This window comes from Cyprinus carpio, chromosome A3 (genome assembly GCF_018340385.1).
Source record: "Cyprinus carpio isolate SPL01 chromosome A3, ASM1834038v1, whole genome shotgun sequence".
NCBI lineage: Eukaryota > Metazoa > Chordata > Actinopteri > Cypriniformes > Cyprinidae > Cyprinus > Cyprinus carpio.
The window spans coordinates 1,297,667-1,323,017 of NC_056574.1; the positions used below are offsets into that span (position 1 = coordinate 1,297,667).

A 25,351-nucleotide genomic window follows, 5' to 3' on the forward strand; every position below is an offset into this window, starting at 1 on the left:
ATTAAAGCACGGTTTGATTTTTCAGTTTACTTTTCATGCATGGGAAACAGATGTTAACCCTTGATTATAATGGAGTGCAATTTGGTTTAACGTTCTGAAAGAGGAATAATTATTCTCTGAAAACTGCACCCCTTAATTCTGGTACCTCTCCAGAATAACACAGGCAGAGAGGGTGAAAGAGAGAAAGAGACAAAGAGACGGGGCCATTTTGTTTCTCTTTCTCTGTACTCGCCTGCAATCTAGTGGTTGTACACTACTCTATAAACCATGTGCCACTGTCTAGTACTAGACTCAAACCACACAGCTGAGACATGTTTAGTGTATGACATCTCTTAATTTCTTTATGCGATGGGTCATGAACTGCATTATTTATTTATTAAAAAAAATGTATTCTAGGTTTCTTGAGGTGCACTTATAATAAAATAGTAAAATTTAGATTAATGAGATTTGTACATCAAAAACATCTAGAAAAAAAAAGAAATAAAAGACCACATTCTATCATAATTTTAGCCCTGTTTAAAGGGCTGTGTCTCATTTAAGACTTCGATGTAAATGCTTATTCCTATGATTGGTTAACATCTTTGCATATGAAGTATATTACACGTGGAACTATACTGAAAAGTTTTTACTATTACAGCTGCTGAGATTAAATAATCGTGAACAGTTATGATTATAGCATTATATTTAAATCTACTTCTATTACATATTATTGTAGTTTATTTATGTCATTTATTTTTTATGAATAATAAATATGTGTGTGATTGTTTGTTGATTGTTTAATTATTGATTATAACACAGTTTTTAGTGAAGATGCAGAGCTGATTCACTGAGCTGTGATTGACAGTAACAGTGTTCTTTGCCTGCTTTCTGTATATAATTTAAGCACAATTTAAATAACAGATTATTTTTATGCTATTAGAAGGAATAATGTAAAGTTGACTATTTAGAAACTGATTTGACTTACTAATGCATAAACAAACAAAGAACATCTGACTGAATTTGAGTCCTTACATATACATAATGTGTAAGAATAAACACGCTTACTTGTTGTCGCATTACTGTCATGTCCATATCTTTCTATAAATGTATGTTTACAAAGCCTGTGTTGAATTATGACTGGTTTAGTAAAAACACAATAAAATACACCAAACAAACAAATAATACTTCATTCATATTCACACAGTTGAAACAAACACTTTCTCACAATAGGACCCTTTGAAAGGTAATGTTACTTTTAGTTAAGTGATCCCATTTTCCCTTTCTTCACTAACACGCCAATGGGTAGGTCAAAGAGATGATGATGAAGAAGTAGACATAGATCTGTGTCTGTGCAGGCATTCTTGTGCTGATGTATTCCTTTCTATTACATAATACAGAAGAGGAAGTAGTAATTTTGGCAGCTTGGTTTAACAAAAGCTGTTTTTAGATTAACATTAAATTCTTCCCATATGTGGAACTACAACTGAAAAATGTATGATCAAATTAAATAAGTATGCGTCTTCTTTGGGGTAAACGCTAACTTTTTCTTTAAATATCACTCAGACAAACAAATGAACATGCTTCAATCTTTAGCAGCTTTTAATGCCAAATCTGAATGTCAAATGTTATGAAATTTAGCAGATACGTACAAGGTGTCTATAGTATGCTATGTATTAAATTTTGAATAAGAACTTGCCACTAATTGGCACTACTCTGGATCCGTGATATTTAAAATAAAATGTGTTATTTCTTTGAATCCTTGAGTGCCCTCCAAATCAGTTGATTTAAATGGTATAATTTTTTTGCAAGAAATTTATTTTTTTGCCATTTCACCCTTTTTTGAAAAACCTAATTTTTGAAATTGCATGAAATTTGGTATGTCCCATCATGACACACGCCTGACAAAAATACATTAAAAAATGCTTGCTTGAGGGGCTAACAGCATTTCCTTAAAAATCAGCCATTCTAATTAATGGGAATGTGTCTCATAATTTTAGTGTAAATATGATTATTATGAAAGGATTATAAATATTCTGAGTTTACATTATCTCCGAAACTATTAGTATTTCCTCAAAGTGTTATCAATATTATGTTGGCAGATAAGACCGAACATATTGATGTCCTGCTTAAAGACTCCATAATACATGCAAACATACTTGCATGGCAATTGTATCACCATATCATGTACATGAGCCATTGGTGCTTATACCCTGATAATCACAGTTTGTGGCTATACTGTACATATATATATATATATATATATATATATATATATATATATATATATATATATATATATATATATATATATATATATATATATATATATATTATTTCATTACATTTCATTTCATTTTAACCAAATGAGGCAAACCATTTGCTTTATAAAGACCACCACCAAAGTCCAGTGTGGTTCAGTTTCTTTGTCCATCAGGTCATTTGTATTCTATTCGTAGACTAGTGTGTGCAGTACAAAGCTAAGATATCTCTCCTTCAACATCAATGTTGTAAGCGCAGTTTAAGGAGGGGTGGATACAGTTACCTTCAGAAGACGGACGTCCATTATTAAAATTCAGCACAGCCTTTGTGCTTCCAGAAACAAAACTATAATAAAACCTTCTTATTATGCAGATGATCTCACTCACAGCCAATCAGACTCTTTCATTTCCCCACACATGCCCTTATCTGTCTAACCATTCAGGAGAAGGTTTTTCTTTCTTTCTTTCTTTCTTTCTTTCTTTCTTTCTTTCTTTCTTTCTTTCTTTCTTTCTTTCTTTCTTTCTTTCTTTCTGTTTTGCTGAGTGAGCGGGCTATAGATGGCAAGTAATCACAGAGGATGTTGCTATGGCAACAACAAATCTGCAGGGCAATTGTTGGTGCAGCAGTTGCTGTGACAATAATGCTGCAGTAATACGCTGAGTGGACGCTTTATGTTTAGCTTGACAAGGTCAGATACATGGTGGGACAAGAACCCATCAAAATATAAAACACACAGTACCCCCTCTGATTACATACAGTAATGCATTTCTGTACAGTATTTACTGCAAAGTCCCCTGACAGCTATACCCAACCTCCTGTACACTGTGTGACTGCAAATAACACATCCAGTATGAATCCAATTACATCAGTTAGCTAACTTAAACAGCTCTTCATCACTTTTGAGTGTGAAGCTCAAGCATTAGCTCATTTTGGAATAGGTTTTGCTATTTAACTTTTGGGTAATAGGGAACACATATCCACTATTAACTAAGAGTTTTCCCTCAGTAAACTCCTAATTTGCTGTTCATTAATAGTTAGTAAGGTGGTTTTTAAGTTTAAGTATTGGGTCGAGGTTAGGGATCTAGAAAATGGTCATGCAGAATAAGGCATTAATATGTGCCTTATAAGTACTAATACACAGCCAATATGCCAGTAATATGCATGGTACTTCCATGCATGGAGTCTGGACATATGAGCACTTATTTCCTTCTTTTTATGTAATTGCAAAACTCAGTAACACTTTAGATTAGGGAACACTTTAGATTAGGAAACACTATTCACTATTAACTTATTAACATGCATATTAAAAGCATGTTGAATGTTAAATAACACTTTAGATTTGGATTCTTCTGTATAACCGTATTCTGGATCCCTTAACCTTACCCTATAGCAAAACATACTGTAACTACTACAACAGCTACCTTACTTACTATCAATAAGCAGCAAATTAAGAGTTTGTTGAGGAAAAACTTAAGTTAATAGTAAATATGTGTTTAACTGAAAGTGTCACCCTCTAACTCAAGAGTTAATCTCTTAATTCTAGGTTTACATCCAACACTTTAAATTGTAGTGTTAAATTAATTATTACATTTGCGCAAAGTTAATAGACTCTCTTGTCATTTATTTATGTTCTCCATTTGAAAATATTCAACTTTGTCAGTTTATTTAACCTGTTGTTAACATTATTGTTTCTGCTGCATGTTTTTTATAGTTGTGATAGGAAGATGAAATTAAACAAAAACAAAAGTAAAATATGAAATAAATATCAGTTCCTTATATCAGTTATCAGACAGATGAATGTACAAATAATCTTTCATCTGTGTTAAAAATCTATATCGGTAAATCTCTGTTATAATACTAAGTTACTTGGATCAAAACCAAAGAAACAACAACTTTTTGTCATGGAGTCAGTGAAAACTTTGGCAGGGCAAGTAAAAACAGTAGTCCTGGCAGAGCTAAAAATGAAATTTGCAGCTCCAAATGTACTGATCCTTTTTTAACAAATTGCTTGAGCTGAAACAATCATGTGACTGATTACTCTGGAGCTGCAGCAAAGTGACATTTTATTTTATTTCATTTCATTTTAGGCACTCTGACAGGTTATTCAATGTGTCACTGTCAACTTGTTACACTTCTTTGTTTTCAGTTACTCTGAATAGGCATTTTGGAAAAAAAATCAAGAATTCAATTTCTCTTTGTTCTGGAGTGCATCTTCCTTTCTGTCTTTTTCACTGTCTCTAAATGCTAGTTTCTTTCTTTCTTTCTTTCTTTCTTTCTTTCTTGGTCATAGGTCAGGGCAATGTATCTAAAGTTGTTGATATATATATATATATATATATATATATATATATATATATATATATATATTATATATATATATATATATATATATATATATATATTACTTTACATTACTCAGTAAGCCTTTTACATAGGCAAACACCACTATGTGTTGAAGAAAAAACAACAACAATTAAAGCTGCAAGCAGCGATGAAAGGGCCCTCGCACTTGGGCTCACCACCACCCAGTGGCCATAGGAGAACAGCGAACGTTGGGCCATATGCTTATATATATATATTTGTGCCACATTTCCTGCTGCCAACAGGTGGTGCTATGATTATAACTGAATATCGGCATGTAAATGTTTTCAGGCCAGGACTCTTACCAAACACGGCAAGTTTCAGGCAGATCAGACATCACATGTTTAAGTTAGTGTAAAAGAAGTAATTTCCTGTTGCTAGCAGGTGGCACTAAGACTATAAATAAATATTAGCCTAAAGATGAGTTCAGGCCAGGACCCATATCAAATACATGAACTTTGGACAGACCGGCTATTGCATGTTTAAGTTAGTTTAAAACAAATAATTTTCTGTCACCAGCAGGTGGTGGTATGATTATAACTGAAATATTGGCCTTAAGATCTGTTGAGACCAGGAATCTTATCAAACATGTGAAGTTTAGGGCAGATCAGACATTTCATGTTTAAGTTAGTTTAAAATAAGTCATTTCCTGTTGCCAGCAGGTGGCACTATACTTATAATTGAATATTGGCCTTTAAATGTGTTCAGGCCAGGACTCTTATAAAATGTGTGAAGTTTGGGGCAGATTGGGCATTGTATGTATTAGTTACGACAACTTCTTGTTTCATAGTATTAATAGCATCCTTTAGCACATAGTAAGTTTTGCTAGCATGTTTGAGAATATTCCTAGTATGATTAGCACACTATGACATATTTTACTGTGTTGCTAATAGTGCATAAAAGTGTAAAACATGTCACTTCCTGTTGCCAGTACGTGGCGCTATAACTATAACCAAATATGAGCATGTAGATATCTTCAGTCCAGGACTCTAATCAAACCTGTGAAGTTTGAGGCAGATTGGACATTGTATGCATGAGTTACAGTAATGTTCTGCTTCACTGCATTAATAGCATGCTTTAGCACTTAGCTAAGTGTTGCTAGCATGTTTTAGTATGTTTCTAAGATGTTGCCAGTGTATTTTGCACTTCCTGACATTTTTAATATGTTGCTAGGAGTCCATAACAGTGTTAAACATGACACTTCTTATTGCCAGCAGGTGGTGCTATGACTATAACCGAATATGTGCATGTTGATGTGCTCAGGACAGGACTCTTGTCAAACTTGTGAAGTTTGGGGCAGATCGGACATTGCTTGCCTGAGTTACAGCAACTCCTTTTTCACTGCATTAGTAGCATGCTTTAGCACTTAGCTAAGTGTTGCTAGCATGTATTAGTATGTTTCTAGCATGTTGGCAGCCTATTTAACACTTGATGACACTTTTTAATATGTTCCTAGGAGTCCATAACAGTGTTAACCATGTCACTTCCTGTTATCAGCAGGTGGCGCTATAACTATAACTGAATTTGGTCATAGGTGTTTGTTCAGGACAGGACTATTGTCAAACGTGTGAAGTTTGGAGCAGATCTGACATTGCTTGCCTGAGTTACAGCAACTTCCTGTTTCACGGCGAAACATCAAATTTTGTCAGGCCGCCAGGGACACGCCCCTTGACGAAAACTCAAAATCTTCGCAATTTAATGTCACAAAGGTCTTATGATGACCCTCACCAAATTTTAAGATAATCTGATTAAAACTGTAGGAGGAGTTCGTAAAAGTACGAAGCATGGAAATGGCAAAAACTGCACAAAAATCGTACAGGAATTTGAAAATAACTTACTTCCTGTTGAGTTTTGGATTTTGAACCAAGAGACGTTTTTGTAGGTAATGGTGTGCTACACGTGTGTACCGATTTTCATGCATGTACATGAAACGTAGCTCGAGGCGCACAGGTGTCGCTATCGAGCCATTTTGCCACAACCACTTCTGAAACCTATATCAGATGTAAATTTTCACCAGTTCTGATGTGTGTGCAAAGTTTCGTGAGTTTTGGAGCATGTTTAGGCCCTCAGAAATGCGATTCATTTCGGAGAAGAAGAAGAAGAAGAAGAAGAAGAAGAAGAAGAAGAAGAAGAAGGGGAAGAATAATAATAAACGGAGCAATTCCAAGAGGGTCCTCGCACCACCGGTGCTCGGGCCCTAACTACTAGTTATTTCACTCTTTTTGTAGTTTATTTTTACCTAGTCATTTTCTTTATTCTCCTCTTTCTACTTTTGTATTTATGTGTGTCTTTCAGCTTCTTTGCCCTTGTGTATTGTTTTTTTTTTCCCACTTTTATTGTGCTCCTGCTATGCACACACACACACACACACACACACACACACACACACACACAGCTTACTGGGTTTTTGGGTTAGGCACTTCCTAGTTAAGTTCTTTTTAATTGTTCTCTTTTAAGAGAGGGCAGGCATTAATCAGTGTGATTCCTGGGGGCAATACCACATGTGAGAGTGTTGAAAAATCTTTTAGCAATCATGTATTTTGCAAAATGAATAGCAGCATAAATGCAAGCACACAGACAGTTACCGCCCCTTCCCCAAAACAAATAGATCTCCCAGAGGAATGAGGGCTGTCTCTTCATTTTTCATTCTTTTGTCTCTGTTAAACTGAATATGCTTTTGATATTTTAAAAGACATTTGAGATACTCCTCCTTAAAATTGTGTTTTATTGATACTACTTGAAACATCCTCTGTTGCATACCTTTTTGTATCTGAGAAGACAAATGTGCACAAACACAGGCATAGTATTTTTTTTTCCTGTAAACTCCTTTCAGACTGACCACTGATTGTGACCATGTTTGTGTGTACTTGTATCTGTCCAACATAGAACACTGAAAAAAAATAATAATAATAATAATTGACAGGCTGCAGATTGGCACCTTGTCAGAGTGTGTGTGTGTGTGTGTGTGTGTGTGTGTGTGTGTGTGTGTGTGTGTGCATGCATGTGTATGTGTGTGTTATATAATATATGGGGACTCCTGCATATGTTAAATTTTAGGGTGTGTGTTTGGGAGGGGTTATTGGTGAATAAGAATCATATGGGCCTGGCAGCTATTAAGACAAGCATTATGGGCTAGAAGGGTTAAAAGGCCGCCTACCCGTCCAAACCATGTAGGATGACTTCAGCACTCACTGGACAAGCCTACTCGTCAGCTGGACAAGCGGCCTTGGCACTTCATTCTATGGCGGTCCAGTTCTACTGCTGCTGCCAGTCGCCCCAAGACGACGCCGACTCAGCAGCCTGTGAAGCCCGCATCATCGGCTACACCACCAAAGCCTGAGCCCCGACATCGCTCCCGCTTGGCCAGACACTATCCATTCCCTAAGCGACAGGGACCCCGGCCTAAGGTGGTGCTGGATCCGGTGCCTCAGGCGTCAACCTGATCCATGGGACAGGAAGAGGAGGGGGCAAATTCTCGCCATCACCGGACCACCCACCAAGCAGCCTCTGTTGTGCCTCCAAGCACCTCATTCACTTCCGGGTGCCGACGGCAGTGTGTTTATGGTAAATACTGTTGTATTGCAAGGCGGCCTGTCACTCGAACCAACCCAATTCCTTGCAAAGCGGGCTGAGGGCAGGCCATCCCGGAGTGTCAAGATGGGTTCTGGGGACTATAGAATGAGGCTACTCACTTCAATTCACTCGAAGACCCCCGCGATTCAGTGGCATGGTCTCCACATCAGTTCAGAGGATGGATGCACATGTCCTGCCCACTGAGGTGATGAATTTGCTGGTGAAAGGAGCCATAGAAACGGTTTCCCCAGCTCAGAGTGAGTTAGGCTTCTATAGCCGATACTTCCTTGTCACCAAAAAGGGTGGTGGCCTAGGGCCCATCCTCAATTTCAGGCACCTGAACCACACCTGCACGAGACGGCCATTCAGGATGATCACATTGAAGCAGATCCTCTCGCAAGTGTGCCCAGTTGACTGATTCTTTTTGCTGGATCTGAAAGATGTCTACTTCCACTTCCAGATAGCCCCCACCACAGGCAATTCTTGAGGTCTTGAGGCCCTTTGGACTGTCCCTGGCTCCTCGCACTTTTACGAAGTGCATGGATGCAACTCTTTCCCCCATTGAGACAGATGGGTATCTGCATTCTGAATTATCCGGACGACTGGCTCATCTTGGCCCAGTCAGAGAATGAGTTATTATCTCATAGATCCTTCCTCCTCAGCCACTTAGAATGCTTGGGACTCATGGTCAGTTTTGCCAGGAGCGAGCTGTCCCCCAGCCAACGGGTATCATTCCTGGGAACAGTTCTCGACTTACCCCAAATGAGGGTGATAGTCATGCCAGATCATGCAGTGGATATTCAGCAGCTCACGGCCTCATTCAAAGTTGGAGCCCCTCGCCCCCTCAAGGTGTTTTCAGAAGATGTTGGGCCACATGGCCTCTGCTTCTCCGGTATTTCTGCTGGGCCTGCTTCGAATGTGGCACCTTTAGTACTGGCAGAAACCACAAGTTCCGTCCCATGCCTGGTGTCACGGACGCATGCGTGTCAATAGTGAACTGGGACTGCGCAGCAGCTTTGGCCCCTTGGAAACACTCTCAGTGGATGGAATGTGGCGTGCCCCTGTGAATGGTCTGCAGAAGAAAGGTGTTCTCCACAGACATGGGCTGGGGTGCGCTGTGCGATGGCAAACCGGCTTTCGGCCATTGGTCGAAAGAGGAGAGTCAGCTTCACATCAACTGCCTGGAAATGCTGGCAGTATGTTTAGGCCTTTGCACCTTTCTGCCAGACCTACGGGGACACCATGTTCTAGTCTGCTTGGACAGCATGACAGTGTTGTTGTATATAAATCGCCAGGGCAGTATCTCCTCGAAGCACCTCTTCATTTTGGCAGAGCGCCTCCTGGAATGGGCTCAGCTCAACTTGCGATCACTAAGAGCAGCGCATGTGCTGGGCAGGTTGAACCAAGGAGCAGACATGCTATCTTGGAGCAACGTCCCCTCAGAGGAGTGGATGTTCCACCCACAGTTAGTTAAGAGAATATGGGAAATCTTCGGCAAGGCACCTCTTCGCCTCAGAAGGCAACTTTCACTGCCCAATTTACTTTATTAAAGACAGGGATGCGTTGGCCCACGACTCGCCCAACCTCCTCCTTTACACTTCCCCCCGATCGCCCTGATCCCACAGGTAATCACTTTGTACTTGTTTGTAGCATATACAGTGCCTTGCAAAAGTATTCATATCCCTAAATTTTTTTACATTTTGTTATGTTGCTGCCTTAAATGTTAAAATGCTTTAAATTACTTTTTTACAGTCTACACTCCATACACCAAAATGGCAAAGCAAAACAAAATTTTTCAACATCTTTGCAAATTTGTAAAAAAAAAAAAAAACTTAAGTATTCATAAGTATTCATGCCTGGGACAGTATCTGGAACAGTTTTAATTTAGCTCAGGAGCATTCATATTGCTTGTAGATGTTACTACACTTTGAGTGAAGTTAACCTGTGACAAATTCAATTGAATGGATATGATTTGGAAAGGGCCCACACCCCTCAATAAAAGGTCTAACAGCTGAAAATGCATATCAGAGTAAAAACCAAGCCCTGAGTTCAAAATAACTGCATGTAGAGCTCAAAAACAGGATTGCATCAAGCCACATATATGGGGAAGGTTACAGAAAAAAATTCAGCTGCATTGAAGGTTCACAGAAGCGTGTAGTCTCCATTATTCTTAGTGGAAGTAGTTTTTTAAAAAAAAACAGAACTCTTCTTGGAGCTGGCCTCTGGGCCAACTGAGCAATCAGTGGGGAAGGGCCTTGGTTAGACTGGTGACCAAGAACCTGATGGCCACTCTAGTTGAGCTCTATGATCATATGTGGAGATAGGAGAAACTTACAGAAGTACAAACTGCAACACTCCACCGATCTGGTTTTTATGGCAGTGTGACCAAACTCAATCTTCTCCTCAGTGAAGACACATGAAAACACACTTGGAATTTCCATAAAACTGACCGAAAGAACCCTCAGATGGTGAGAAACAAGATTCTCTGGTCCGATGAATCGCAATTCCAAGCATCATGTTTGAAGGAAACCAGGCACTGTTCATCACCTGCAGAGTAGCATCCCAAAAGTAAAGTGCTGGTAGCAGCCTCATGCTGAGGGGCTGTTTTTCAGTGGCAGGGACTGAGGGACTCGTCAGAGTAGATTAAAAGCTCAGTGCACCAAAATATTGAGATAGCCTTAATGAAAACCCAGTCCAGAGCATTCAGAACCTCAGACTGGGCAGAAAGTTCACCTTCCAACAGGACAATGACCATAAGCACACAGCAAGGGTAGTTTATAGACAGCTCTGTGAATGTCCTTGATTGGCCCAGCCAGAGCCTGGGCTTGAACCCAAGCAAACTTTTCTGGAGAAACCTTAAAATGTGCGTCTGCCCCCATCCAACCTAACAGAACTTGAGAGGTGAAGAGGTAAAGACAATAATGGCAGATAATTGCCAAATGCTGATGTGCAAAGTTTGTCGCATCATACCAAAAAGTCTTGAGGCTGTAAAGGTGCTTCAACTAAGTACTGAGTTAAGAGTATGTATACTTGTGTAATGTACTTAAGTTTATTATTTTTAATAAATTTATGAAGTTTTGACAATTCTGTTTTTGCTTTGTCATTATGGTGTGTGGAGTGTGGATTGATGTGGAAAAAAAAGACATTTAAAGTTGTTTAACATAAGGCTCCAACTTGAAGAAAAATAAAGGGGTATGAATACTTTCACAAGGTACTACATGGACACTCAGACCGCTCTCAAATTACCGGTTGGTGGTTTTAATTCACCAGCTGTCGCGTCATTAACAGAAGTACATCATTCAGTACCTGCTCTCATCATAAAGCATTTATTTAAATAATATATATACTGATACTTTCTTAATATATATACTCTGATTACTGAAATTGATTTTGACCACCTTTAGTTTTGTTTTTGGTGTGCATTGTTTCAACAAGCATCTGTAAAAAAAAAAAAAAAAAAAAAAAAAAAAAAAAAAAACCTATTCAAATTAATATACTATATTGTGCCCTACTTTTAGGATGGGTTTAAAGAGTACATACACTGAATCAATCTTTCACAATCATTGTGTTTTCATCCTGGAATATGAAGGTTAGATGAAAATCTACTCACTGCATTAGTTAGGGTTAAAAGAATGTTGCCAAACATATACCAGGAACATATTAATCACTGCAATAATGATCTAGTTGCTTATTTCAGTCAATCTACAGTATGATGTCTTGTTTTTACCGTTTTATTCTGTCGGGATTATAATATTGTCGCAAATTTAGTATGCTTTGAATATAGTCCTAAAGCATTAATCTCACAACATTATATCCCACATTCAATATTATAACGAATATTGACAGATTAAAATTAAACTAACACATCATTTCTTTCCAAGAACACATACAACATACATTAATTGCAGTCTTTGCATTAATTTAGAGCAGTGCTTCTCAAATGGTTTGGCCATGGGACCCACATTTTCCCATGGTCATCAAGCCGCGACCGACATGGGACCCACATTTTCCCTTTGTATTTATGTATATATATGTTTATATATATATATATATTAGGGCTGTCAATCGATTAAAATATTTAATCTTATTAATCATACTCATTTTCTGTGATTAATCACAATTAATCACACACTTCATGAAATTAAGCATAGACCATTTATCTTGTTTCAAATGTTTATTTTGTCATCATTTGCTATATCCAGCAAAGTAAACCAAAAGATTGAAGGGTGATTCTCTATATTTTCTGCAAGCTTTTTTCAAGATAAATGAAAAAAGGACACTTAGAAACTCCAAAAGGACACCAAAGGAGCCCATATAAGCACATATGAAATAAACAAAAAATTTGAATTTTATAGTATGTGTACAGAGCAACAGCAAAGAGCTTTTTTTATATTTTAGAGAGGTTGCGATACCGAACAGGACCAAACCAACTGCCAGCTAACTGCATATATCTACTACTGTAGATCCATTCATTATCGTAAAATGTCTGAGGAAACAACGTGAATGTATGGAAATGTCTGTGCTGTGCATAAATACAATGTGCGATCAGTGCTTCAAGAGCACTCATACACGCATTATTATAACAGACTCACGTGTGCTTACTGTACGAATCCTGTATGCCACCTCAATCGTCTTTACCTTGAATGCAGTCTTCATCCATCAAAACTTTACTAGCAAGACTGGTTATCAAGTCGAGAAACTGTAGTTTGCCTCTCATTTGGCCATACAGCGGTGGGAGGTTGACAATCCATTCAATCTGTACTTCACACAGCGTGATAGAGACAATCACAGAATATGACAGAACTCTGTAATCTCTGATGTAATCAGCCTGGTTTCCTTTATAGTAGCGCTATTTTGGACTGATTGTTTAAAGGCATTTGCTTCCTGGATCATTGGATTGAAAACTTTCCCTGGAGTTTACCAGCTTAAAATGATCTGATCGCAAGCGGAGAAGCAAAATTGGGTTAAACTGCAAAAAAAAAAAAGTATCAACTGCTTTCACGCACATCTTTCAAAATAAAAGTCTTTCATCAGAAAAACATTTAGAATTATGTTTTTTTTTTGTTGTTGTTTCTTTGACTGTACACTCCACGATCCACTCAGTCTTGCGACCCACCATTTGAGAAACACTGATCTAGAGTATGCTGAGCAACTATGAAATAAGCAACAATAACAATAACAACAATAACAATACTACTACTTCTACTAGTAGCGCATTCCCTTCAGAAACAAATGTAATCCACTGTGACTTCAGATGTCGAAGTAAATGATGACTGCTTTGTTCATTATTACATCCAACAACAAAACACCTCAATTGCTTAGGAGACATTCTTGTCTACATCTGGTCCGGTGTCAAAACAATAGTGGACTGATGACAGCTCACTCAGGGTGGGTCTAAGGTAAGACGCCAGTGCATTCTGTGCTTAAACGCTACTGTCAGTCAAACTATCGTGGGAGGGGCTTGTCTGTGTGATGTTGGCTCGATTTAAGAAAGGGGTCAAGATTTTAGTAGAAAAAAAAAACAAAAAAAAAAACAAACACTGGGTGGATTTTTATCATTATAGGGTGGTTGTGTAAACACACTGCCGACACATTTCAGTTCAAACAACTTGTAAAAGTGCATGTGGCATCCAATGACCCCTTTAAAGCAAGAACAGCCAAAATAACCTAATAACCAGCTGCTGTGATGTCTATTAATCAAAGGACAAAAAATAAATAAATAAATAAATAAAGACCTTTTATAGCTTTAAGGATTAATCTATAGGTAATTTAGAATTTAGTGTTTGATAACTTCAATTTCAGTATAATTCTGCTGAAGGGCACAGGTAAATATGACATTTATTATAATGGGTTTATGTGAAAATTGTTTTATGTTCACTTAAATTAGAAGTTATTTTTTAAAGTCTAATAAATGTTAAAATTAATAGCTCTCAATTATACTGTGTAATTATTGCGATATAAAAGTATATTTAAAAACTTTAATGTTAGGTGGGATTAATCACAATTAATTTCAGAAAAATGTGTGATTGATTAGTTTATTTAAAAAATAGTTTTAAAAAAGTACATTTTTATTTAATATATATTTAACATATTTAATATTTAATATATATTTCAAATCACATGCATGATTTATTATGTATTACATATTACTAAAACTTACAGTCTGAAAATCATTGTATACTGTATCTCAATTTGAATGACAGACTCATAATCAGCAGACAGTCCCTTTTGACTCAGTGGTCCTCTGGGAGTCTGGTACTTTTAATATTGCTCTGTCTAATACTTGTTCCTGCATAGTGTAGTTGACAGAAGAATAATTTTACTAAAAATGTAATGTTGAAGAGATTTAATACTACATGGTGTCTTTGTGACATATATGTTTGCAGATCATGAACATGAATAGTACATGAAAATGGTGCTTTCCACTTTGTGCTACAAAGAAAATACTAGTTATAATGTTTTGCATCAATCTGTGGAATCATTTGAAAGTTAAGGGAGGCACCTTTTAGTGTGTGTGGGTTAGATAAGAACAGCACAATAGCGAGAAAACTATCCAGCATAAAAAGATTTGCTCAGCACACGTCTATATATATTTCTGTGTGTGTGTGTGTGTGTGTGTGTATATAAAAGTTTTTTTTCTCTTAATTGAACCTAACCATATTAACTCTACAACAAACAAGTAAACATCAAGTGGGTGAATGTTCAAAAGGACAGTGTGACGGTGTGGTCAATGGCTGGATGATCAAAGTAATGGGAACACAATGTACCTTTATCCTCATCAACCAGACATTCTTATTCACTCATTTAACAGTGATGGTATACAGTAGACAGTGTTATATGAATTAGTATTTTAAATTCTTTTTTTTTTTTAACTTTGTAAAAATGAATTAAATGTGATTTATTTAAATCTGGTACTATTTTAAGTAAAAAATAAATTAAATTCCTTAAATTATTTTCAGCAAACTGGTCCCAATGTCATTTTAAATTGATGTATGAAGTCATATTACACAAATATATATATTTATACTGTATATTTAAATCAAAAGCAAATCAATCAATCAATTAAAATAAAATTAAAGCAATAGATATATTTCTTCAAAATAAGGATCAAAAGTTTTTGTTGTTGTTGTTGTTTTTCCACTTTCTGGTTGTCAAACCTTGTGTAACAGGTTCATATGATAATATGATGAACTACAGCAGTGATAGGATACCAGTGTTAGGACATTTGTGTTAACTGACTGAAAGAATGATATTGAAGGCACAATATGTAAGATTTTTTTATTAGAATATACAAAAATCAATAGAACAGTGTAATATATTTTGCTGATTTGTGTACTTATATTATCCCAAATGTTTTGAAGCATGTTTAAATCCAGAAAAACAACCATTTTTAGCTAGTGACACAGACCGTAGTGTCATTGTGTCGCCTGCCAATGACGTCATAACCCCTTGATTTCTGGTTTTGTTTTGTAGAAAACATATGGAAACACCAAAGACGCTTTAATATGTTGTGCGTTTTAATAGACCGATGACTCGTTTCGCTTCGACGGCTTTCAGCCTCACCCTGCTTCATTCTACTATGTTAATAAATCATTAGTTCATCCATGAACATTATTTCTGCTCGAGTCCTGTCAGATTGCATCAGCTGTGGGGATGAAGAAGACAACTTCTATGATTCCATACTCAGTCACGGAGTCATCAAACTACCCTACCTGGTGCAAGAGGGTCTGGCTGCAAGCTTGCACTTGCACTCTCAGACTTGCACTCTCAGATTTGCATTCTCAGACTTGCACTCTCAGACACTTGCACTTCCGCTAGTGACATCACTTGCAGTCTTTATTTTTTATTTTGTTGAATTTTTTATTACTTTTTGTTTGAATTTCCCAACATTTTATAACAGTAGCCAGGTGGCGAAGACAAGAAAAAAAAAAACTAAATTACAATGTCACTTGCAATCGCTACTTGCACTCTCTGCTACCTGTGACGTCACTTGCAATCGACACAAATCGTGCATGTTGCCAATGGAGACAAGACGCTGTGGTGGTGATTAAATGATTAAAACTAATTTAGTACTATAACGTACAGGGTCCTGCAAGAAAAAGGCAAGACCGGCAAATCCGTGGCCACAACACCAGAATATGAACGCTTGCGCAAAGTCTCTCGCTAAGCGTTTTCCTCCCGTAGAAAAACATAAACACTTAACATGGCTTAATGTATTAAGATGCTATTAAAATATCAAATGAAATATCCAGTTCATTAATATAATGAATATGTATATAGTATTTTCCTCAAATACCGCAAAATGTGGCATAATGGACTAAGATGATAAAGGCCAAACTCAGTATGCTTCTCTACATTATTAAAATACATAACTAATATGTACAGGCAAGCAGGTGAGCCCAGAATAAACACAACACACAAAGTTTCGCGTTAAGCATTTTTCCATATAGAATAAACTGTCTACAACTCATTTATATCACTGTCTTTGTCCATTAAGCTAAATTATGTGTTTTATTTATAATGATTTTCTACAGGAGGAAAACGTTTGAAGTACAATTTAACGCACTGTGTTCTGTAGGCTACTCGTCTGCTTGCCTGTACAGAGTAGATCCTTTTAAAATCACTTAATGCATTTCATAATGCACGTTCATATTTGCTGGTCTGTATATACGTTGAGTCAACAACAAGACATATAGGCTAGGCCTACTGAATTGTCTTTATCTTCTTAGTCTGTTATTAGGCCATGTTAAGCGTTTTGCTGTATGGGAGGACAAAGTTTGCGCATTGTGTTCATAGCCATCTGCTTGCCTTGTAGAACATTAAATAATAACTATATATCGAATTTGGAATTGAACTTAATGTATCTTAATACATTACGCCATATTAAGTGTTTGTTTTTTCTACGGGAGGAAAACGCTTAACGAAAGACTTTTTGTGTTGCGTTCATATTCTGCTGTTCTGTGGCCACGGATTTACCGGTCTTGTCTTTTTCTTGCAGGACCCTGTACGTTATAGTAGTAGGCCTACTAATTTAGTTTTAATCGTTTAATCACCACCACAGCGTCTTGTCTCCATTGGCAACATGCACTATTTGTGTCGATTGCAAGTGACGTCACAGGTAGCGGAGAGTGCAAGTGGCGATTGCAAGTGACATTGTAATTTAGTTTCTTTTTTCTTGTCTTCACCACCTGGCTACTGTTGTAAAATGTTGAGAGATCCAAACAAAAAGTTATTAATAAATAGAACAAAATAAAAAAATAAAGACTGCAAGTGACGTCGCTAGCGGAAGCACAAGTGTCTGAGAGTGCAAGTCTGAGAGTGCAAGTGCAAGTCTGCAGCCAGCTCCTTCTCACCTGGTGTGTTTATTTTGAATACACGCCCTCTAACGGCGAAAAATTACATATTGTGCCTTTTAATCCAGTGTCCAATGTCTTTTTTGGGGCCACTGTATTTGTATATATGAGTGAAAATAATAGCAAGTCTTTATCTCTCAGTGCATCTTGTCATAGAAACATTTTGGTTTTGTTCCTCATATTAGACAAAATAGCATAGTAATGTAGAAAAATACTGCCAAAAAAAAAAATAAAAAAAAAAAATAATTAATTAAAATTGTATGGGGAAAATAGCCAAAGACACTATATACAGAGATTAGTGGTTAAAGTTAAAGTTATCGAGACAGCTGCCCGTGGCTAAAAATACCTATTGTTCTTAAATTAAAAATCTGCTTTTTGGAGAAAAAGCACACTACATCCGTCACACTACTGTGCCGGAAGGAACAAAGAGTCGAAAGTAATCGAGAGAGTCTTTAATAATCCAACACAGGTGTAAATCCAACATGGAACACAGGAGGAAGACACACGTACTGACTTGTAGACCCAACAAAACTGAACTGAAAGGACTAGGGTTATAAAAGGCAGGATAATAGGGGAAACACAGGTGTACAGAATGACTAGATTAATGGGGACATGGAACACATGGGGGAGAAACTAGACACACCTGGAATCAAATTAACAAACCACGGGAGACAGAAACTAGGTCACAGGGCAAAAACAAACACAGACAGGTCCATAATCCTGACATTTCACCCCCCTCCCGGAAGGTGCGTCCTCGCAAGCCAAGTGGAGCTTGTGGACTGCCGGGGCACGCCGGAGAGGAGGAAGCTAGGAGCCATGGTGGAGCCGATGGGTCAACGGGCCGATGCGGAGTCCAGGCCTCGGAGGCTGGAGGCAGAGGTGAGGGAGACTCCGACCACGTTGACGCTGGAGGATGGCAGTCCCGCGGAGCTCGCACCGCAATGATGGTGGGCTGAGGGCGAGCAGAGGGGCTGCCAGACGACAGCTGTGGAGGATGCAGGAGAGGGTGGGAGGGTGGGCATTTTGGAGTAGCGGCCACAGGAGGGCACATTCTAGGAGCAGGCACTGGAGCACACATTCTAGGAGCTGGCACTGGAGGACACATTCTTGGAGCTGGCACTGGAGGACACATTCTAGGAGCTGGCACTGGAGGACACATTCTAGGAGCTGGCACTGAAGGACACATTCTAGGAGCTGGCACTGGAGGACACATTCTAGGAGCAGGCACTGGAGCACACATTCTAGGAGCTGGCACTGGAGGACACATTCTTGGAGCTGGCACTGGAGGACACATTCTAGGAGCTGGCACTGGAGGACACATTCTAGGAGCTGGCACTGAAGGACACATTCTAGGAGCTGGCACTGGAGGACACATTCTAGGAGCAGGCACTGGAGCACACATTTTAGGAGCTGGCACTGGAGGACACATTCTTGGAGCTGGCACCGGAGGACACATTCTAGTAGCTGGGACTGGAGGACACATTCTAGGAGCTGGCACTGAAGGACACATTCTAGGAGCTGGCACTGGAGGACACATTCTAGGAGCAGGCACTGGAGAACTGGAAGCCCCCTTAGGGCTGGATGAGGGAACTAAGGACGTGGCAGGCAGTGTTGCCGGCTCACACACCTGGTCTGATGTCACGGCGTCTGGCTCCTCGGCGATCCTCAGCTCTTTCGCTCTACGCAGCGATGGCTCGTCGGTCTCGGGCATGCACTCCGCACATCGTGGAGATGGTGGGCTGGGCTCTGGGTCGGGAGTGGCACTGGCGATCAATCCCTGGGAGTAGGTGGGGAATGGAGATCCATTTCTTGCCAGTGTCCACTCCACGAAGGCGGCGAAATTCACTCGGGGACCGTCCATGGACGACGGCACTCTGTGCGTTCTATAACGCCAGTTTGAACATCACGCACAGAGCGCCGTCGTCCGAGTACGGTCCCCGAGTGAATTTTGCCACATCGTCTGGGTAGTTGGTGAGGCTTGCCATGATCCTGAACAGTCTGGTGTGTGCCCCGAGTGAATTCTCCCCCTGCTCCAGCAGGAGGAGGAGGTATTCTGGGCCAAGGAGGGGATCCATCACACACAACGGAAAGAAAAAGAAGAGGAAAACCGGAAATACAAACGGAGGGTAGACATTCAATTTATACTGTTTCGGTATGTCTTCTGTCACACTACTGTGTTGGAAGGAACACAGAGTCGAGAGTAATCAAGAGAGTCTTTAATAATCCAACACAGGGGTAAATCCAACATGGAACACAGGAGAAAGACACACGTACTGACTTGTAAACCCAACAAAACTGAACTGAAAGGACTAGGGCTATAAAAGACAGGATAATAGGGGAAACACAGGTATACAGTATGGAATGACTAGATTAACGGGGATGTGGAACACATGGGGAAGAAACTAGACACACCTGGAATCAAATTAACAAACCACAGGAGACAGAAACTAGGTCACAGTGGCAAAAACACACACAGACAGGTCCATAATCCTGACAATATCTCATTTGTCTTATTTGGATATTCGGAGGCTCCGTAGTCTACGTGATTATGTCATCACATTTTGACAACATTGATTCGTCAGAAAAAAACAATGCATTTCATTCCTATGAGTCAAACAGGAACCAATGTTGATGCTTAGTCACACCCCCTGCCCAGATTGGTTCAAACTGTCCCATATTCAACCAATAAACATAGGTTTTGGTCTTTTGAACCACCAGTTAGGATTTTCATTGGAAATTTGAACAAACGCAAAGTGAAAGTAAAGTCTGATGCAGAGTACAGCCATCATTTATACATGTACAGCACAGATCATTTATATTATGTATATTATGTAAATAATTCTTATGTAGTTCATAAAGATCATTTGACACTTTTTTTCTGTTTCACTCTGTATATTACTCACTCATTTTGTGTGTAGTTTGTGAATCATTTGCACTGTTTGTATTTTTGTTGCAGAAGACAATTTGTGCAATTGTTTTCACTAAATATAGCTGCCCGGTTTTACATTTTATATATATATATATATATATATATATATATATATATATATATATATATATATATATATATATATATATATATGTAAAACAAATTGAAAATATATTTTGCTGTAAAAAAAGTCACTTTTTTACTGTATTGTTATTATATAACACTGATTCCATTTTCTTTACTCCCTAAATGATTTCTTATTGTTAGTAAACGAAATAGACCTGTTTTTCACTGAAAAGAACTTGTAACAATATTGTAATAAATGGCTATAACTTGCTTAGGGAATGTTATATGTAGGCAACATTATTTGGAAGTGTAAAACACCCAGATACAACTTTCCAAAAAAAAAAAAAAATCCAAACTTCAGGAGTTTATGATTGAGTACACAGTAAAAAAAAAAAAAAAAAAAACACCCAATTGTTGCTTGCATTTTTCTTAAAATTCTGGAAATTCATTAATTCTTAGAGAAAACAAAAAGAAAATTGGTTGTGAAAAAAAGTGCAGGCGTATCAGGTGCCCCCAAAATGTTATAGGTTTTTAAGGGTTAAAGCAGTTAGGATTAAAAGTAAATAAGAAAATAATAATAATTAAAGTACTATTCACAATGTTTCCCTCTGTCTGTGTGAAGGTTGCCTCTGTTTTTTTTTTTGAGGCTCTCTCCCTTCACTTCTTATCATGTCACATGACAAAAAGCAACAGAACCCGTCCCTTAGACACACACACAAACTGAGATTATGATCACATCTGGCTGAAAACTATAAGCAAACAGCAAGTAGTTTTGTAGATGACCTCTGGATACTCATTGTCATTTAAGGACAAAACTACACATTCAGAGTGAATCTTTCCAAAACTATTTGGTTACTGAAATCAGGTCATTTGATTGTTTCATTGATCTGGGGAGGGTCACACCCACCAGAGCTGCTTACTCTTCTTAGTTAATTTCCGTCACTTCTGGCAATGCAGGCACACACACACACATACAATCTCACATGCTTCATGTTCTTCCTGATGCTCAACATACTCTGTAGGGTTCAGTTTGTCAGATTGGCTGACAGGAACAAACTCTGTTAATAGTGTCTGGATGAGAGGAGACATGAGGTGACAGATGAGGGTCAGACATACATATATACACAACCTGAATCTTAGCTTCCAGTTACAGTGTTGTTGCACTGCACTTATACGCTAAAACCACACATATGCATAAACAAAAAGGACAGAAATCACAGCTCAGAATATCTTGACTGAAGACCTCTTCCCTTTACAACATTTAACACTGATCCACTTACAGTATTAGCATGTCTACCAGACCAATCCGACCCAGTGCTCTTCGTTTATTTAAATTATTGTTTGAAGTGAATATTTTTGAAAAGCTACTATCTATCTTTAGCAGTCTGTGTAATTTACACTGCACTGTCAGATGCCAACCAATGCCAACAACCACCAGATTACTGTACGTCAATTCACTGACATTCTGCAACCTGACAGCTGCTGTTCAGCAGAAACAGAAGCCAACATGGGTAACGCACACTGATCTAGCAAAACCTGACAAACATGTCTGTTGATGTTGGTCGGTATCTGACTGTGTAGTGTAAATAAAGAGAAAAAACATTCTAAACATCCTAGTCCCTAAACATCTGGGCCCGTATTCACAAAACATTTGATCTTACCACTAAGAGTTCTCCTAAATAGAGGTAAAAGTTTTCTCTTAAAACCTATTCACAAAGCTGCTGAGACAAACTTTTACTAAGGAATATAGAGAAGTCTTAAGCAAAGAGTAAGGGCAGGGTTGACCTCGTTGCTATGGATGATGCTTACCAACTATGCACACAGTGATTGGCTGATAGGGAGGGGTCTCTGTCAGAGATTTATTCATAGAAATATTGTAGATAAATTTTTCAGATAAAAGTTTAAAAATAAAATAAAAATATGCACATTCAAATAAAGATTTTAAAATGCAGGTTAAGCGTCACTAATTAAACAAGTATATGTTCAGTTAATTGTCAGCCTAGTACATGTGTGCTCCTCATAAACAATTAGCGGATATGCATATAAACAGCCTTTTAATTAACAGAGCAGAATAATCATGGCGATAGTAAGGCGTGTAAACATAAAAGAAAACCAAACTGGACGCAAGAACAGCTGTTACTGCTTGCCCAACTGGTTAATGAAAACAAGAATATAATCAAAGGAAAATTTGGAGTTGGGATAACCTCTAAAACCAAAGGTGATACCTTTTTATAAGCTCATTATCGTCAAATGTTTATAAAATGTTTATATTCTGAGGCAGACTGCCGGCAACAGCCATTTTAGGAAAATTTGTGGCTTGGTCTTAGTGACTTAGGAGTCCTCTTCACTACTTCTAATGTTACACAGATTTAGGGGCTAGTTTTAGTGTTAGAACACTTTGTGAAACACTCCTACTTTAGGAGTCCTAAATTAAGGACTGACACACCCATTATTTTTAAGATTTTCTCCTAAATCGGTGACTTATGAGCTACTTTTAGCCTTAAGATGTTTTGTGAATATGGGTCCTGGTCTGTATAAGTGGATGTTTGAATATAAATCAAATGCTTGCAAATGTGCTTGTAATGCAAAGGGCAGTTTTATTCTGTATATGTATATGTGCATTATGCCCCAGCATTGTTCTTTGGGAACATCACTGTTTCCATGGATTCATCATGCACCTCAGTCTACCCCTGCTCTTGACCTTTGACCTTTGACCCTGACGTCATTCAGTGCCCTGTGGGGGTATGGTATAGAGCAAAGGGTTTGCATAAGCTTGGATATATATTTTGTACTGGACTGGATGTGTCTGAGAATGCAGATTATGTGTCCCATGAGGCCTTCTTTAATGGCCCATTTTTATGAGCAGTTCTGACACACACACACACTCTTGCCTCTTGAGGTTTCCCGGTTTCTCATATAATCAGCACAACCCAGGAAGGGGAGTGGGGCAGCAGGCACATGGGGCTTGACTGACACATGATTGATAGGAGGATTGTCTGCTTTTGAATGTCAGCATGGATAATTATTAGAATCTGTAAGTAAATATCACACTGATAAGACAGTAAAGTGGTTTAACAAGATATTGTAGTTTTTGTTTTTTGTTTTGCTTTGACACACAGATTCCCACCTTTTGTCTTTCAGTGCAGGAAAGATGAACAGGTTATGATATGTGTTTATTTTAGTATTTGCTTATTACTGATGATTAGCAGACCTATTTTAATTTTGAACACCCAGAACAACATCCTCATAGCAACATCCTTAGCAAAAAATATCCTTTTTACAACTCTCCTCAAATGAAAATTTTGTCATATTTAGTTAACTTCTGGGCACAAATTTGTCCCCAAAATACAGTTAAGTAGGTAGAATTATGTACATACATAAACACATTCGTGCATGCGCACACACACACACACACACACACACACACACACACACACACACACACACACACACACACACAAACACATCCACACACACACACACACACACACAAACACATCCCGTCAGTCTCCCGTCAGCATAGATTAGCTTTGTCATATATCTGTGTGTGTGTGTATGTGTGTGTGTTAGATTGGAGTGATTGACTGGGGTGGGACTCTTTACTGGTAGTGACCTAATTTTAGCAGAAAGTCAAATTGCAGTCTCCAGCAACATCCAAAACATTTTTTCCTTGCTTATGAACAACTGAAGGTCTGTAGTAAAGTTATAGACATGTAAATGTGTCTGCGTGTGAACATCTCTCAAACTGCCAATGCATGGTAGAGATGCATTTTTTTCTGCTCGTGAAAATAATCACTCTATGGTCAAATCTTTAGAGTTTGACACCTGCCAGAATACAAACTTAATAAAAACCTTTAATAAACACTGAAAGTTGGGAATAAACTTTGTAATTGTAAATCAAAAGGATTAAATTGCTGCTGTTTAATCACTTATCTCAAATGCCATGCTTGAGTGTTTTTTTGTGTGAGAGAAAACACTCAGCCAAAACCTTCACTTTTAAAAGAACACATTCCTTGTTGCAGGCAGTTTCAAAGTTTTCTCAAAGTTCTCTGGTATTTGCATTCAGATAATGGATGGTACTTGAAAGATGTTTCATGACCGCATTCCAAACCAGCACCGTTGGGTTATATTCCCTTTTGTAGGTTAGAGAGTTAGAGAGTCGGACTCATAACCCAAAGGTTGCGGGTTCGAGTCTCATACTGGCAGGGATTGTAGGCGGGGGGAGTGAATGTACAGTGCTCTCTATATTTTTATTTTACGAGTCTGAGTTGTAATTGAGAGGTTTAGCGAACCCCCAACTGCTCCCCGGGCGCCACAGCAAAAAATGGCTGCCCACCGCTCTGGGTGTGTGTTCACGGTGTGTGTTCACTGCTGTGTGTGTGCACTTCGGATGGGATAAATGTAGAGCACTAATTCTGAGTATGTGTCACCATGCTTGGCCACATGTCACGTCACTTTATATTCCGGTTATAGTAATTTAGCTTAAAAAAATGGGATTCACTGACATATCTTAATTACTGATCTGAGAAATACTAGTCATAATTTACCATTTTTTATATCTCTGTTTCTTTCTTGTTTATTTATTTTAGGTCACTTGCTTACAAGATTTCTTTGGTGATGACGATGTTTTCATTGCCTGTGGACCAGAAAAATTTCGCTATGCACAGGATGACTTCTCCCTGGATGAAAACGGTTGGTCATAGCATTTAATAAATAAATGAGAAATTTTAAATATTGACGGTCACAATTTATTTTAAGGTGCAATTCTCACTATTAACAATCCATAAACTATGAACTTTGCCTCAATAAACTCCTAATTTGCTGCTTATTA

The 25,351-nt window shown here is 38.2% G+C and overlaps 1 protein-coding gene across 1 annotated transcript in view; it reads left to right on the top strand.

Annotated features, from left to right (window-relative positions):
* Nucleotides 1–25,351, top strand: part of LOC109086483 (neuronal migration protein doublecortin-like) — a 121,020-nt gene that overhangs the window by 86,036 nt on the left and 9,633 nt on the right. The window contains exon 4 of the mRNA XM_042733694.1: nt 25,110–25,212. Within this exon, the coding sequence (XP_042589628.1) occupies nt 25,110–25,212 (103 nt within the window). The remainder of the gene's footprint in view (nt 1–25,109; nt 25,213–25,351) is intronic.